Raw genomic sequence first — 16605 nt, forward strand, 5'->3', positions numbered from 1 at the left:
GTCCTTGCTTCCTTCCTGCTGCATCTACTTGTGGTAAGCATGACCAGTCTGTTATTGCTGAAAGGTAATACACTAAGGCATCGGAAATTAGTTTTTATCTTTGCGTCCTTTAACGCCTAGACTCCTTCCACTTTTTTATTCGTTATTTTATCATTCTATGTTTCGATCAGCGTTTGATGACCAGTGTTCATAAGCAGTGCAAAAAAATTATCGAACTCCAAGCGTTCCATGTCAGAAAGGCCTTTATTGCTTGCCTTGCGAAGCAACTTGCAGCAGCCGGAGTTGCGTCTAAAAGCTGGACGTGGCCCTGCTGCTCAACACTCTCTTACCAACGTCTAGTTAAGCGAAACCGCCAGGAAGTGCGGGAGATCCCTGCAATCTGGCAAAGTTTAAGAAGATGTCTTCGAGGGTGTTCTCCCCGACCAGGACGTGCTCAAGGGGGAAATTTTGCTGGAGTTGCCCCACTTTGGTGAACAGCTTGCTCCAAGGCATTCGCTCCATCAGGTGGTAGCCGAGCAGATTCTGGGCGACAAGTAAACAGGCGTTCACGTACCACGTGCAGGCACCGCGCACGAAAATTAAACAGAAATGTTACCATTGTCATCGTGATAAAAACGATAGGCTCTTAAACCCGATGTGCGATAATTTCGTAAGACACCTACGTCATCTGCCAAGTGATCCTCAGTTGGCAGCAGCGGCTGTGCCGACCGGTTCACTAAATCTGCGCATTGTATACACAAGACACCACCGCCTTTCCCGGTGGCTTTGGGTCTGCATCTTCGGCGGATCACCGTTGCACGTGCCGTATCTCTTCGACTATCGCACGTTTCGCCGCTCATCTAAAAACTGCCGTTGCCTTCAGTGTGACGTCAGCGAGCCGTGGACCAGGATTGGCTGCCTGAAAGAGGCGCCGAATACAAAAGGAACTGTGCCTCACCGCTGATCCTCACTTGGCAGCAGCGGATGTGCCAACCGGTTCCCTAAATCTGCGCATTGTATACACAGGTTTGAGCAATCATTTGTAGTCAATTTTTATTTTGTTCTACTTTTTATTTTTTTTCCCTGCTGCTGCTGTCAAGCTCTTGTACAAGTGTTTGCTGAACTGCTAATTTGAAATGCCTTCTGAAGTGACAAAAGTGTTCAAAGATTTTAAACAAGAAATGCGAGATATGCGCAGTGTACTCTAGAAAGAACTTCGAAAGGAATATAAAGACCTGAAAAAATCTGTACACTTCTTTAATGAACAGTTTGATGCTATGGCTGAGTGCAGTGCAAAATTGAAAGAAGGAAAACTCAGCGCTAAAGAAAGAAAATGCCGCACTATCACAGAAATGCAAAGGGCTAAAACAACAACTATCTGACCTTGAAGACCGGGTGACAAACCAAGAACAGTACTCAAGGAACCGGAACATTGAGATTAAAGGTGTTCTGGCAAGCTACGACGAGAACCTGCCTTCAATGCTGAGCAAACTAGGCGACGTCATAAGTGAACCCATTTCTGATTCCGATGTAGACATATGCCATCGTGTGCCAAGAAAAGACGACGGATGTCCTAACATTGTCGTACAGTTCCGCTCTCGTGCGAAACGGGAAGCGGTGATTGAAAAGGCCAGGAAAAAATCGAATTTTAACCTCTGATTTTGGTTACCAGAGTGCTGATGGTTCCAGTTCTCCCTCGGTATTTAATAATGAACACCTTTGCGTCGCCTTGAAGAAACTTCTTGGACAGGTTGTTGAGCGAAAGAAGAAAAAAGCACGGAAGCACGCGTGGACAAAGGGCGCCAAAATTTTCGCGCGCGAAACGGACACTTCGAATGTACTGCGCATATCTTGCGTTGCGGATATCGATAAGATGAAATGAGGATCCAGGAATCCGAGCACTTTTTTCTACCGCCATTCACATCGATGGCTAGTAGATCGCTGAACCCTGCAGATGTGACTAAAATTTATCGTAAGGAAACGTGCACATCTTTCTTCCTGTTAAACACTCGGTCAGCGCGCAATAAGTCTGATGAGCTGTGTGCCTTGCTTTCATGTTTTGGCTTTCCATTTGATGTTATTATGCTCTGTGAAACATGTACCGACACGAGCACGAAGTAATACAGATTCCGGGTTACATAAGACACTACTTAAATCGCTCAGTCAATAACGGTGGAGGAGTACTTTTCATGGCCAGGGAAAGCTTCCAGTGTGATAAAATTGACGACTTTACGGCGGTCACACCGGACTTCGAAATTTTGACCGTGATTCACAACAAAAGCATATTTTCTATTTTATATCGCCCTCCAGGCGGGAACGTGGCAAAGATTTTTACATATATGGAAAACTTCTTATCCTGGATAAATGAAATCAGTTATGAATTCGTCCTGGGTGGCGATATAAATATTAACATGTTGAACGAAACACAGCTGCGTACTGATTTAACTCGACTATTAGAAGCTAATGCATGTTTTAACACAATTACTACCCCAAGTCGCATTAGCAACGACTGTGAAAGTTTGCTTGATGTTTTTATTGCAAACATTGAATCTCGAACTATTAACTCCGATAATTTGCCAGTATCTCTTCTCTTGGAATCGTATGTCTCGGCTAAACAATCGAAGCAGTGTCCCCCATTGACTACTCAAGATATTAATCCGTCTACACTTGAGGAGTTCCGCACAAAAATATCAAAAATAAATTGGCTCGAAGTGTACAATCAGTCTGACGTAGATGCCGCGTACGAGTCATTTTTGCGTGTTTTCAAAAAGGCTTACTCGGAATCTTTTCATCCTAAAACACTGAAGCCTAGAAAAGCTAGAAAACCTTGGATAACCAGTGCACTTCTGAATCTAATCAGACAAAAAGATGCTCTATTCAAACGTTTTTTGGACACAAGAGACACATGCCATCTATCCGAATTAAGAAATTTCGAAACAAGTTAACTTCTACCCTTAGACAAGCTAAGAAATATTACCTTCACAGATTGTTTAATTCTGAAGCTATAAAGCGAACAGATGTCACGTGGAGAAACCTTAGCACAGTGCTTAACATTGGACGTCAGCATTCAGAGGGCGTACGAGAATTGTTAGTTAACGGGGAACGTTCATCAGGCGCGCATTTAGCAAACGCTTTTAATAATTATCTTGTGTCCCTCGAAAATAGTTTGCACGATCCACGCTCCGCACAGTACCTCAATTCCAGAACTTGTGATAGTGCTTTTCTATTTCCAACTAGCGCAGAAGAAATTTATCTCACGTTCTCCGCTTCGCGAAATAGGAAAAGTTGCGATATTGATGACCTGCAAATACACCCCGTAAACACGTTTTAGATTTGATATGCCCAGTTCTTGAGCATGTGTATAATCTGTGCTTTGCCAACGGTATATTTCCCAAGCGCATGCAGCTCGCGAAGGTTACAGTGCTCTTCAAAGCCGGTGATGAAAAGAACCTGTCCAACTACAGACCAATATCCATTTTGCCCGCATTTTCAAAATGCCTAGAAAAGTTAATAACACTGAGAATGAACGCTTTCTGCGAAAAACACAATATTATTAGTGACTGTCAGTTCGGTTTCCGGAAGGGTCGCTCTACAGAGTTAGCTCTACTAACACAAAGGGAACTAATACTACAAGCATTTCAGCGAAATTTTGTGACACTAGGCATTTTCATCAATTTTCCAAAGGTCTTTGACACAATTAACCACACCACTCTGCTAAGAAAACTTGAAATTTACGGTTTCAGGGGCCCCTTCCTTGGTTTAATCAAAAGCTATCTACAGTTCAGGTGTCAAAGGATTTCAATAAATACCTGTATTTCCGACAACTTACCCATTCATTCTGGTGTACCTCAAGGAAGCGTTCTTGGACCTTTGTTGTTTAACATTTACGCAAAGGACATAATTAATATTGACACCACTGCCCGATTTATCATATACGCTGATGACACTAGTCTGTTCTTTACATCTGGTTGTGCAAGGGACCTGTTGGCTCTTGCGAACGCTGCTTTAAGTGAACTTAATTGATGGAGTTCATTGAATTCATTTTCTATAAATAAAAACAAGACAAAAGCTGTACTTTTTAAACTAAAAACAAAAATGTCCACATTGACGGCCATTTGCTAACGGTTTCCTCGATTATCAACATTGTGTCATCTATTAAATGCCTCGGGGTCGTATTTCAAGAAAACTTACTTTGGAATCTTTATACAGACTCAGTTGCTAACAAAATCGCTTGTGTTGTGGGAATACTAACGAAACTTCGATTTTTTCTTCCCTTGAGCGTCAAAAAATTGCTTTATAACTCTCTGTTCCTGTCCCATCTTAATTATTGTAATTTAGTCTGGGGAAACATCACGATGTCTAACCTAACAAAACTTATTCTATTGCAGAAGAAAGCAGTGCACGCTATCGCTAATTCTTCACATGACGCTCATACGCAGCCCCTTTTCAGCGTCCTTAATTTACAACCCGTCACCTCCATATATCGTAGTATTTTACTCAAGCGTTTCACTACTGCGAAAAAACAGAACACATTTCTCGAGCATTTATCTCTATTGACAATGAATTCTAACATTTACAACACACGACACAGAGAAACATGGTACGTTCCTAAAGCGCGCACTAACTACGGTCAACAAACGTTACGCCACACACTGCCATCTTTGCTGAACTCATTGGAAACTCAATAGACGCCTATCTCTCCTTTTAATAGGCTCATTGTGTATTCCTTTTTTTTTCTTTTTTTCGTTTTGCTCTGGTATACACTGACGCCATGAATGCTTAACCAATTTTCTCTGCTTGTCAATAACCTAATATTTATAGATGTGAATTTCAAGGCTGAATTACTTGTGTCATTTCATACTATTCGCTTTCTGTAATACAATTTCTTGCAGCATTCTATTGTTGATTTTTCTACCCGTATGCATTTCTGTTATACCATGTTCAGTAATGTTCACTATTTTTTCTCGTTTATCCATTATTGTATGTTTGTGTTCTCTTTATTGTGCACAGTGCCATTTTTGTAGGGGGTACAGACCCCGTCAAGCGGAATTCATTTGGCTTTTTGTCTGTACTTCTGTCATCTGTACATGTATAGATGCAAATAAACTTGAATTGAAATTGAATTGAAAATCTCATAGAAGGTGTCGGTGTAATATAGGACAATGTTACGAAAAACGATAAAGATGGATTATTCTGCAGGAATATTACCAAGTGAATGTTCTTCAAAATTTTGATGAAAACCCACCAGTTGACGTTGTTTAGTCGGTCACAGTCAATAAATAATTAAAATTAGCCACCATACTCATTAGTTGTTGCTCTAGTTGTCAAGACGTCAATCGAATAGTTACAGCTAATCGCTAGAAAAGTTAAAATAGTGCGTTTTCATAAAGGTAAACATGCCCACTACACACAAAAAATAGCACGTGACCGCGCGCACAAGATTTTCTATTAGCGGGAAGCTTTCTGTGACACTTTGCAGAAACCTACGGAGCGCGCACAAAAGAGAGCACTTCTAAAACATTGCACCTATTCACATGTGTTAGCACAAGCCGGAGAAGAGAAAACTTAAACACGTTGTTTTCAACACGAAAATAATACATAACGTGCCACTGAGTGCTTATTATGACTTATTTTCTGCTTTTGTCTTCCTCGTGTGTGTAAATGTGAACCTATTACACGTGATTCTACAACCCATTCCAGTATCTGCTCCAAGAAATCAAGGAGACTGCCAAACGCGGTCCGACTGCTTGGCACAGTAACGGATGTGGAGAACATCTACGTTCATATCTTTCGCTTCAAGCCTACAGCAAGTTATGCGCTGTCATTGCGCTCTCAAACAGTTTGAGTTGGAAAGAAAGGATTCACCTCAGGCCATCAAAGAAATAGAAAAACAAGCGATTCATCTCAGGTCATCAAAAAGCCTGGATAGGATATCAAGCGATTTATGTCAGGCCATCAGACAGCTTAAACAGGAAAGCAAACAATTCATCTCAGGCCATCAAGAACCTGAATAAGATAGCAAGCGATTCATATGAGGCCACGAAACCATGTGATTAAGAATGAAAACGATTGATCGCAGGCCATTAAACAGTATGAAAAGGAAAGCAAGCTATCCACATCGGCGATCAAACACACTGAACAGGAAATCTAGCGATTCATTCCCGGTAAACAAACAGCCTGATAAGGAAAGGGAGCGATTGATCTAAGACCATAAAACAGTCTGAACAGGAACACAAGCGAATCCTTTAAAGCTCGCCGCTCAGGAAAGTGAGTATGTTACATTTGTTTGATGTTGATACACGATAATCGCTGGGAGTTGCTGGCGCACCTTGGATACAAGAAGAGTGCTGTTATCATTGCCGTGCTCGACCCCTCTTTTCGCCTTGTTTCGACGGCCATTACACAGCTCTACACTGCCGCATTTGATGTCCTTTTATTATGATAGGAACTGGAAAGACCCGTAATCATATTTAAGCACCTAACTAGATATAACAAATGTAAAATTACTGGGAGTTTTCAGCATTACTGCAAAAAAACGTGGGAATTTTTTTACCTGCGTAGCAGAAATCACCTGTCTGTACACTTATTACATCGTGTATTACAACGGGCGCTTTTGCATCTCGCCCCCATCGAAACGCGGCCGCCGTGGCCGAGATGCGCTCCCTCGACCGCGTGCTAATGTCGCTCTTAACGCAGCACTTTCGTCTTACGCGTGGTTGCGAACTGTAGTGAAGGGCACGAGGGTAACATGCTTGCTCGAAATAAAACATTCACAATAAAATACGTTGGTGGGATAATTGGTTTGAATTCATGATATACTGTGTAAATGCGACTGATCGAGGACGTAGAAAGAAACAGATACGCCGAACATGGGTACAAAACCACCAACGTGTTAACGCGACAGCGTTAATGAGCTCGTGTCGCAGAAACGCCGGTGTCGGCGGCGTTGGCCGTGAGCGATAAATCCCAGAAGGCACTTCATAAATAAAAAACATCTTGCAAGGTGGGCTGGTGGGAATCGAACCAGGGTCTCCAGAGTGGGAAACGCTACCACTCAGCCACGAGTTCGTCCCTTCGAAACCGGACAAAATCGCCTGTAGTGAATGTCGTGTTGCCTTAGTAACGTGCCGTAGAAAGTTTACTGCGGTGTATATCGTTAATTATGAGCATGTAACTTACAGAAATTGCAGTTTCACGAGTAGCGAAGTATGTTTCCGCTAAATGTCTTCTGCGATCTGCGCACACGCAGAGCCATCTTGCGTCAAAACAGAACACATTGCGAGGAGGGCCTCGCAATGTACGGCGCTGCCCCGACACGTGGCGCGCCCCTCGCCCCATGACCGCCTCCGCCTTCATGGCGCGTCGGGGCCCCGCTCTCTCTGCCGATCGCGACGTTTGGCTGGCGTAGCGCGTTTGAGTAGGCGGTGCGAACGGGATGCGATAACGCTAGCGCGTCCCACTCTTGAATGCGAAGCTTAAGAGTCCTCCAAATTTTTAAACTATGTTAGCACTGTCTCTGGGTGTCTGTTTCATTCTACGTCCTCGTTTAGTCACGCTTGCACATTCTATTTGGAATAACCCTTTGTTCGACGGTTCGGCATATGACAAAGGCCCACAATACGAACCACTGTCAAGTCGGTATCAGCCTGCAAAGGGGGAACTTAGATGAAACGTTTTCAAGCGCATACGCTTTTAATTATGATAAGGATGTCTTTAATTGAAATTTCCTTCCTTTCCATGAGGTGAAAGCCGACTAATAAGGATTTAACTGTTATTGATTCTTAAGGCCTCCTGCTATTATAAGGTTGCTGTCTTTTCCAACGTCCTAAAATAAAATTTAAGTTACGAATACTAAATTATTGCGTTAAGTGTGTAAACACGTCACACGCAAAAAAAAGACCTAGTCCTGGTCCCGGTATTGACTCAATTAAAATGTAACACGCCTATACTGTCACGTTGTAGTGATGCGCAAAACAAGGCGGTTCCAAAAGAGTGAGTTACAAATCTAACTCATTATAACGCGAGCTTGCACTGGAAGCAAATAACGCACAGTAAAGTGAACAGGCCCTCCGGCATCAACACTCTGACTCTTGCAAGTCTGGGCATGCCCTAAGCCTACATTGTTAGACCGGATCTATCCCGAAATTCAAACATCACACACTTGTGCATTTTGCTGAGACTTTGCGAACTTACCACACATGCACTGGTGGTGCTCCGGGTTACGATGCGATGAATGTGCTACGTAGTGCAAGTGGGAGACTGCACTACGCAGTCGTAATTTTGAAACCCAACTATGGGCAGTCCAACGGGCCTGCGACGTGGTGGAGAAGCTAGGCCTTTCCGTCCCGATGTGTGTGCGGCCCCCCACGTGCCAGTGCACGGGCCGATGCCCCTGAATAAAGTTTTACCATCCATCCATCGTTTCATCATTCGAGTGTTCGGATAGGTAACCTCTAGATATGGAGTAAGTTGAGAAGTTATGTGCGTAATGAACAAAGCTACGTTACCCGCCGTGGTTGCTCAGTGGCTATGGTGTTAGGCTGCTGAGAACAAGGTCGCGGGATCGAATCCCGGCCACGGCGGCCGCATTTCGATGGGGGCGAAATGCGAAAATACCTGTTTACTTAGATTTGATGCGAAAATACCCGTGTACTACGCGGTGGCGTAGAGGTAGAACACCCGCCTCGCGTGCAAGAGGTCCGTGGTTTGAATCCCGGTGCCGGCAATTTTCCACCGGATTAAAAAAAAACAAAAAAATTCCGCGCGTTGATAAAATTGCATAAACAGGCCTGGAGTGAGGCCTGATCCCGGTGATCAGAACCGGTAACGCACTCCCTCACCAGAGCAGGATTGGCCACCCTGGTGCAGTACTTGGCCACAACCTCCTATATGAACAACACAATCAAACCCCGGCCCTCAGTCCCCAGCAGCTGCGAAGGAACTGACCACGGCGGCGGTCAGACCTGCGACGCTGCAGAGGGTGCTAAGAATCACTGGCTCCGGACAGGCCGCCATTGGAATATGAACCTGGCAACGTTTAACGCTAGAACGTTATCTAGTGAGGCGAGTCTAGCAGTGCTATTGGAGGAATTAGAGGGCAGTAAATGGGATATAATAGGGCTCATTGAAGTGAGGAGGCCAAAAGAAGCACATACAGTGCTAAAAAGTGGGCACGTCCTGTGCTACCGGGGCTTAGCAGAGAGAAGGGAACTAGGCGTCGGATTCCTTATTAATAAGAATATAGCTGGTAACATACATGAATTCTATAGCATTAACGAGAGGGTGGCAGGTCTTGTTGTCAAACTTAATAAGAGGTACAAAATGAAGATTGTACAGGTCTACGCCCCTACATCCAGTCATGATGACCAGGAAGTTGAAAGCTTCTATGAAGACGTAGAATCGGCGATGGGTAGAGTGAAAACCAAATAAACTATACTAATGGGTGACTTTAATGCCAAGGTAGGCAAAAAGCAGGCTGGAGACAAGGCAGTGGGGGAATATGGCATAGGCACTAGGAATATCAGGGGGGAGTTATTAGTAGAGTTTGCGGAACAGAATAATATGAGGATAACGATACCTTCTTCCGCAAGCGGGATAGCCAAAAGTGGACGTGGAGGGGCCCGAACGGCGAGACTAGAAATGAAATAGACTTCATACTCTGCGCTAACCCTGGCATCATACAAGATGTGGACGTGCTCGGCAAGGTGCGCTGCAGTGACCACAGGATGGTAAGAACTCGAATTAGCCTAGACCTTAGAAGGGAACGGAAGAAACTGGCACATAAGAAGCCGATCAATGAGTTAGCGGTAAGAGGGAAAATAGAGGAATTCCAGATCAAGCTTCAGAACAGGTATTCGGATTTAACTCAGGAAGAGGACATCAGTGTTGAAGCAATGAACGACAATCTTGTGGACATCATTAAGGAGTGTGCAATGGAAGTCGGTGGTAACTCCGTTAGGCAGGATACCAGTAAACTATCGCAGGAGACGAAAAATCTCATCAAGAAACGCCAATGTATGAAAGCCTCTAACCCTACAGCTAGAATAGAACTGGCAGAACTTTCGAAGGTAATCAACAAGCGTAAGACAGCTGACATAAGGAAGTATAATATGGATAGAATTGAACATGCTCTCAGGAACGGAGGAAGCCTAAAAACAGTGAAAAAGAAACTAGGAATTGGCAAGAATCAGATGTATGCGTTAAGAGACAAAGCCGGCAATATCATTACTAATATGGATGAGATAGTACAAGTGGCTGAGGAGTTCTATAGAGATTTATACAGCACCAGTGCCACCCGCGACAATAATGAAAGAGAAAATAGTCTAGAGGAATTCGAAATCCCACAGGTAACGCCGGAAGAAGTAAAGAAAGCCTTGGGAGATATGCAAAGGGGGAAGGCAGCTGGGGAGGATCAGGTAACAACAGATTTACTGAAGGATGGTGGGCAGATTGTTCTAGAGAAACTGGCCACCCTGTATACGCAATGCCTCATAACGTCGAGCGTACCAGAATCTTGGAAAAACGCTAACGTATTCCTAATCCATAAGAAAGGGGACGCCAAAGACTTGAAAAATTATAGACCGATCAGCTTACTGTCAGTTGCCTACAAACTATTTACTAAGGTAATCGCAAATAGAATTAGGAACACCTTAGACTTCTGTCAAGCAAAGGACCAGGCAGGATTCCGTAAAGGCTACTCAACAATAGATAATATTCACACTATCAATCAGGTGATAGAGAAATGTGCGGAATACAATCAACCCTTATATATAGCTTTCATTGATTACGAGAAAGCATTTGATTCTGTCGAAACCTCAGCAGTCATGGAGGCATTGCGGAATCAGGGTGTAGACGAGCCATATGTAAAAATACTGAAAAATATCTATAGCGGCTCCACAGCCACCGTAGTTCTCCATAAAGAAAGCAACAAAATCCCAATAAAGAAAGGCGTCAGGCAGGGAGATACGATCTCTCCAATGCTATTCACAGCGTGTTTACAGGAGGTATTCAGAGACCTGGATTGGGAAGAAATGGGGATAAAAGGTAATGGAGAATACCTTAGTAACTTGCGATTCGCTGATGATATTGCCTTGCTTAGTAATTCAGGGGACCAACTGCAATGCATGCTCACTGACCTGGAGAGGCAAAGCAGAAGAGTGGGTCTAAAAATTAATCTGCAGAAAACTAAAGTAATGTTTAACAGTGTCGGAAGAGAACAGCAATTTACAATTGGCAGCGAGGCACTGGAAGTCGTAAGGGAATACATCTACTTAGGGCAGGTAGTGACTGCGGATCCGGATCATGAGACAGAAATAATCAGAAAAATAAGAATGGGCTGGGGTGCGTTTGGCAGGCATTCTCAGATCATGAACAGCAGGTTGCCATTATCCCTCAAAAGAAAAGTGTATAATAGCTGTGTCTTACCAGTACTCACCTACGGGGCAGAAACCTGGAGGCTTACGAAAAGGGTTCTACTCAAATTGAGGACGACGCAACGAGCTATGGAAAGAAGAATGATAGGTGTAACGTTAAGGGATAAGAAAAGAGCAGATTGGGTGAGGGAACAAACGCGAGTTAATGACATCTTAGTTGAAATCAAGAAAAAGAAATGAGCATGGGCAGGACATGTAATGAGGAGGGAAGATAACCGATGGTCATTCAGGGTTACGGACTGGATTCCAAGGAAAGGGAAGCGTAGCAGGGGACGGCAGAAAGTTAGGTGGGCGGATGAGATTAAGAAATTTGCAGGGACGGCATGGCCACAATTAGTACATGACCGGGGTTGTTGGAGAAATATGGGAGAGGCCTTTGCCCTGCAGTGGGCGTAACCAGGCTAATGATGATGATGATGACTTAGATTTAGGTGCACGTTAAAGAACCCCAGGTGGTTGAAATTTCCGGAGTCCTCCACTACGGCGTGCCTCATAATCAGAAAGTGGTTTTGGCACGTAAAACCCCACAATTTAATTTTTTTCACGAAGCTACCTTGATGAACATTTCAGTTATTCATCTTAGGTGGCTAAAGCTAGTGAGTAGTTTGGAGCCCGCCCTCGAGTTTATCTAGCTGAGTAAAATATTTTTTATTGAAAATTTTTCTGTGTTATCCGAACAAATATTTTGCAAATAAATGCTCTCTGAAAGTGTAACTGATGCAGAAAAAGTGCTTCTGTAAACTCACAGAAATAACAGCGCTTCAAGAAGGACCACAATAGAGGAACCACAAATACACTGCGTTAAGAACTTGAAGCGTTGTTCTTTCTGTGATAATTAACCAACAGTCAGTCAATCCTTGCAAACCAGTAGAGGCAACCTGATCGCACATAGGTTTTTTGATGTCATCAAAAGTGTGGCTCTGTGAGAATGTTCTTCGTGGCCTTCCGGCTTGCGATTCTTATTGACGCTGTTTTTCAAGGGAAAGCAGTTGAAAGTTTTTGTCAATATAGCAGCGAACGTGTGCCACCGAAAGCGTGCTTTGTTGCCGAAGCGATGCATGACGCAATAATGGTGCAGATTTAGGGCGTTGCTGGTATCAAGACAATGCGCTTCCGCCGAAGCCCGCCCGCCCGCCCGCCCACCCACCCACCCACCCACCCACCCACCCACCCACCCCCCCACCCACCTACCCACCTACCTACCTACCCACCCACCTACCCACCTACCCACCTACCCACCTACCCACCTACCCACCCACCTACCCACCCACCCACCCACCCACCCACCCACCCACCCACCCACCCACCTACCTACCTACCTACCTACCTACCTACCTACCTACCTACCTACCCACCCACCCACCCACCCACCCACCCACCTACCTACCTACCTACCTACCTACCTACCTACCTACCTACCTACCTACCTACCTGTGCTGCTATTTCCACGCTGTCTATGCCACTGGGTAGACCAGGAGCGACATATACCTACAGGCATATGCCCAGGGCTCCAAGCTGGCAGCAGAGAACTTCATTGAACGTCGGTACATAACCAGGCCCGAATATTGCAGGGAGCCATGTTGGCGTGAAAGATGTTCGTTGAAGAATGACATGTGCATATTAGAACGTACTCAATGACGCAACTTTGTCCGACGGTTGCTGTCCGACATAGCTCCGACATAGCTGCCCGACATAGCTGCCCAAAGCGCTGTCCATTCAACAACGGACTACACAATTTCTCAGTAGCCAGGAAAGTCGGTCGTTCGTTCGGTCGGTCGGATAGATAGACAGATAGATAGATAGATACATAGATAGATAGAATGCAAAAAGTACGTAAGTACGTGAAATACTCTTAAGAATGTTAACGCAATAAAAGTAGCGGAAATACGTACAGACAGCGCAAATTGGATGGAGTTCCAAAACAACCGTAATAGCACTTAAACCAGGATACCTTGTTGTCGTCCTTGAGCTGGGCTGTGGGGAAGACTTCTGCCACAGCTTTCTTGAGCTTGGGCGCGTCTGCCGCCGCCGTGTGCTTGAGCAGGAACTCGAGTCGGTAGCCCTGGCCGAACTTTTCTCGCAGGCGCTGCAGCGTGCCCAGACACGTCGCTTGGCCGTTGACCATGATGGTGATCCGGTCGCATGAAAACTCGCATTCGTCCATGCTGCGGATTAGTGAGAGCCGTGAGAAGCACTGTATTATACTAAACGTATGTGCTAGAATTCAGTGGAAGCTTCAGCTTGGGGCATACTAAAATGTTATCTTTTCATATGCCCATACGAGGTAAAATGATGTTATGGTTTGATGCGATTTGATGAAATCAACGGTGTTGGAGAGAGGAAGCTCATCTCTACTGACTGCTGCTAGTGAAATTTTATTTTAGAGCTTATAACTCTTTTTAGAAAGAATTGCCAAGAATTAGTAAATTAAAACAACACGCATGAAACATAAAGTTTGTAAACAGGGATAAGGTGCCTCAGAAAGACTCGCCAACGTTTCAATAGGAGGGTCTATCTTCATCAAAGGTGGCCTCGTCATCCTCGGCATGTTAGTTTTAAAGGGTTAGTGCAGTGCCGTCACGTGTGGGGGTTGTAGCTGGCGGCTGGTTTTAAAGGGAGAGATTTCAGAGTGTGATAGGAGTTTAGACTGTTTGAATGTCGCGGCCGAATGCGCGTGATTGCTGTGCGGCGGCGACGGACGAAGAGGAAGAAAGAGCCGGTGTCTGGGCGGAGACGGCAGCCATGCGATCTGCCTGGGCTGCCTGGGCTGGCCTTCCGAACGAGCCGAGCAGTCATCTACCCAAGGCCGGTGTTCCTGGGTGTGCTGGCAGAACAGGCCGGGCTGTCCTTGGTCTTCAACTGGCCTGCTCCACTGCTGGGCGAGCATCCGACACCGGCATGTTCCGGTGCAGCTAAGCCTTCCGAACGGTCTACCCTGTGGTGGGCCGACGTCCCGACCCTGCTGTCGCGCGAGTGGCTCGTCGTGTGCCGGGCACCCGCCCCGGCCTCCAGCACCTGCGCCACTCGCCGCTCGAGGTTCATCTCAGTGCCTCTTCGTGCCGTGAGTGTGTGATACCGACGCGCTATCGGACGCCTTCCTACATTGACGCTGAGCGTGACGATACTTACGCGACAGACATTTATGAAAGGAACTGTGTGTGTGTTATCGTGTACGTTATCCTAGTCCCATCCCCGTGTCATTAAAGCCTCTCTGTGTTCATTGTGCCATCCCTGTGTGCTTGAGGCCTGGGCCCACATCCTCCTATCACAAGAGGTAACAAGCGCTGTCGTCCGACGTCTGTGTGCTTCGTTCTTAAGACGAGGGGACAAGAGTGGGAGAGTGGGAACGCGAGGAGAAAAGAAAAGCAAAAAAAGAACAAGAAAGAGAAAGAACGTTTCAAGAAAGACGGGGGCAAGGGGGAGCGTTGGGGAGGCGAGAGGTAAGGAGGCATTCAGGGGTGTCGTTGGCGGCATGTTCTTGTGACATTAGAAGAGACCGTCAGGCGGTCAGTTCGCGAGTAACACTGAAGAAAAAAAAAGAAAAAAACGTGAGTTGAAAGAGTGACTTGAGTAGCATAGGAGCAATACGTCGAGTAATTTTGAAGTAGTTAAGATGGTGACGAGGAGGCTGCGGTGCTATGTATGGGGTGACTGAAAGGCAGCGGCATGGTCTTGCAAAGGCCATTGCCTCTGTCGCTCAACGTAAGTGTCGTTACGGCGGCATCCAGAAATGGCGATACCCTGGGTTGAGGCGCAAAAAAGGTATATTGACTTCGGAATGTGTTGGTGAGGGTGTTTAAAAATATATATATAAAAGGGAAAAGAGAGGAGGGAAACCGAAACCGGTATTACAAAAAGGAGGGTGAAGAGCGCAGAAGCAAGCGGGGGCAAATGCAACATGTACACTTGCCCATGTACACTGGCGCGCAGCCTGATGTAGGGACAAACTGATAACTGCCTGTAAATTCGTATTCCAGCCCGATTAAAAAACATAAAAATCAAGTTAAGCTTAATTTTATTTTAACGGCTATTCGCGTTTCCAGTTGCTTGATTATCCATGCCCTTCAGCCGCCGAAGCGCTGTCGAGACTTTGGGAAGGCGCTGTTTAAGCTGCATCGTCATGAGCCTCAAGAACTGGAAACTCGTAGTGCCCTGATCGTCAGGCACAGACGATCCCAATCTTCTTGCTCACAAAGCCTTCCTGATTTGCTGTCTTTGCGTGCAGTTCCTTTGACTTCATATTTACGAAGTCTAGCGATAATAGATATGTCCCCTAAATAAATATTTTTAAAACATTCATGGCCCCAACATGATTGTTTCTGAAGTGCGATCCTATAGCGGAGAAAATGTCTTCATGTGCATATCATTTCACATACGTTCTGCAACAACCACGATAGCAAAGGTGGAAAAGAATAGGTAAACTTTATGCCTGCCGATAATCTGGCTTGAAATAAATAATGAACGATAGCTAGGAAATGCGCCAAAATGAAAGTCAAAAGTAGCCAGAAAGTAGCAGAGAGCCAACCCCTTCTTTCTGCCACCAAGCAGTCTCCTAAAGCAGTAATATGGAGCAATGTAGCCACCAACGGCAACTTTCTCCAGGATATGCCGCGGTGCGCGTAAGTTGGTGCATACTCAACTCATGGCGATACCAGTCAAGTATAGCCATGGAGGAAGCAAAACTTTACGCAGGAATCACTCTGAGAGTTGTCAAATTATGCAGAAGTATTGCGCCACTTCCTCATCTCCACGTATACAGTTGTTATTATCAATGCCATCAAACTTCATTCGACCACTGTAAACCCTTATAAACCCTTATCGGTGGTTGTCCACCTTACTGGATTGGACTAGACCCGACCCTTATTAGCTTTTATCGCTTATTATCAACCTTAGCTCCTCAATCCGAGTTTTCTCCCTATTATCTGTCTTTATAAACCCCATCAGGCACGATCCTACCCTTACAAGCTCCTATAGGTCCTTATCAACATTATCGGACTTGATCTGATTTTTAAAACCCTTATCGGTGCTACTTATTAACTTTATCCGAATCACTCCTACCATCCTAAACCGTTAGCGAAATTTAGCGCCTTACACACCCATGTCAAAGCATTACTGAGTGTCATAAGACGTATATAAGTCCCCCTTCACTTGCTTATCAGTGCTTATCTGTCTGTCTTGCGCGACGTGAAGTGCG

The 16605-nt window shown here is 45.1% G+C and overlaps 1 protein-coding gene across 1 annotated transcript in view; it reads right to left on the bottom strand.

The window, feature by feature from the left end:
• Positions 1-224: 224 nt before the first annotated feature.
• The window catches only part of LOC139049599 (phospholipid-transporting ATPase ABCA3-like), a 344592-nt gene continuing 328211 nt past the window's right edge, over positions 225-16605 (bottom strand). Inside the window, exons 10-11 of the mRNA XM_070525181.1 lie at positions 13363-13576; positions 225-522 (exon numbers count right to left, since the gene is read on the bottom strand). Coding sequence (XP_070381282.1) covers positions 340-522; positions 13363-13576 — 397 coding nt within the window. The 3' untranslated portion in view covers positions 225-339. The remainder of the gene's footprint in view (positions 523-13362; positions 13577-16605) is intronic.

The sequence above is a fragment of the Dermacentor albipictus genome, chromosome 9 (genome assembly GCF_038994185.2).
Source record: "Dermacentor albipictus isolate Rhodes 1998 colony chromosome 9, USDA_Dalb.pri_finalv2, whole genome shotgun sequence".
NCBI classification, from domain to species: domain Eukaryota; kingdom Metazoa; phylum Arthropoda; class Arachnida; order Ixodida; family Ixodidae; genus Dermacentor; species Dermacentor albipictus.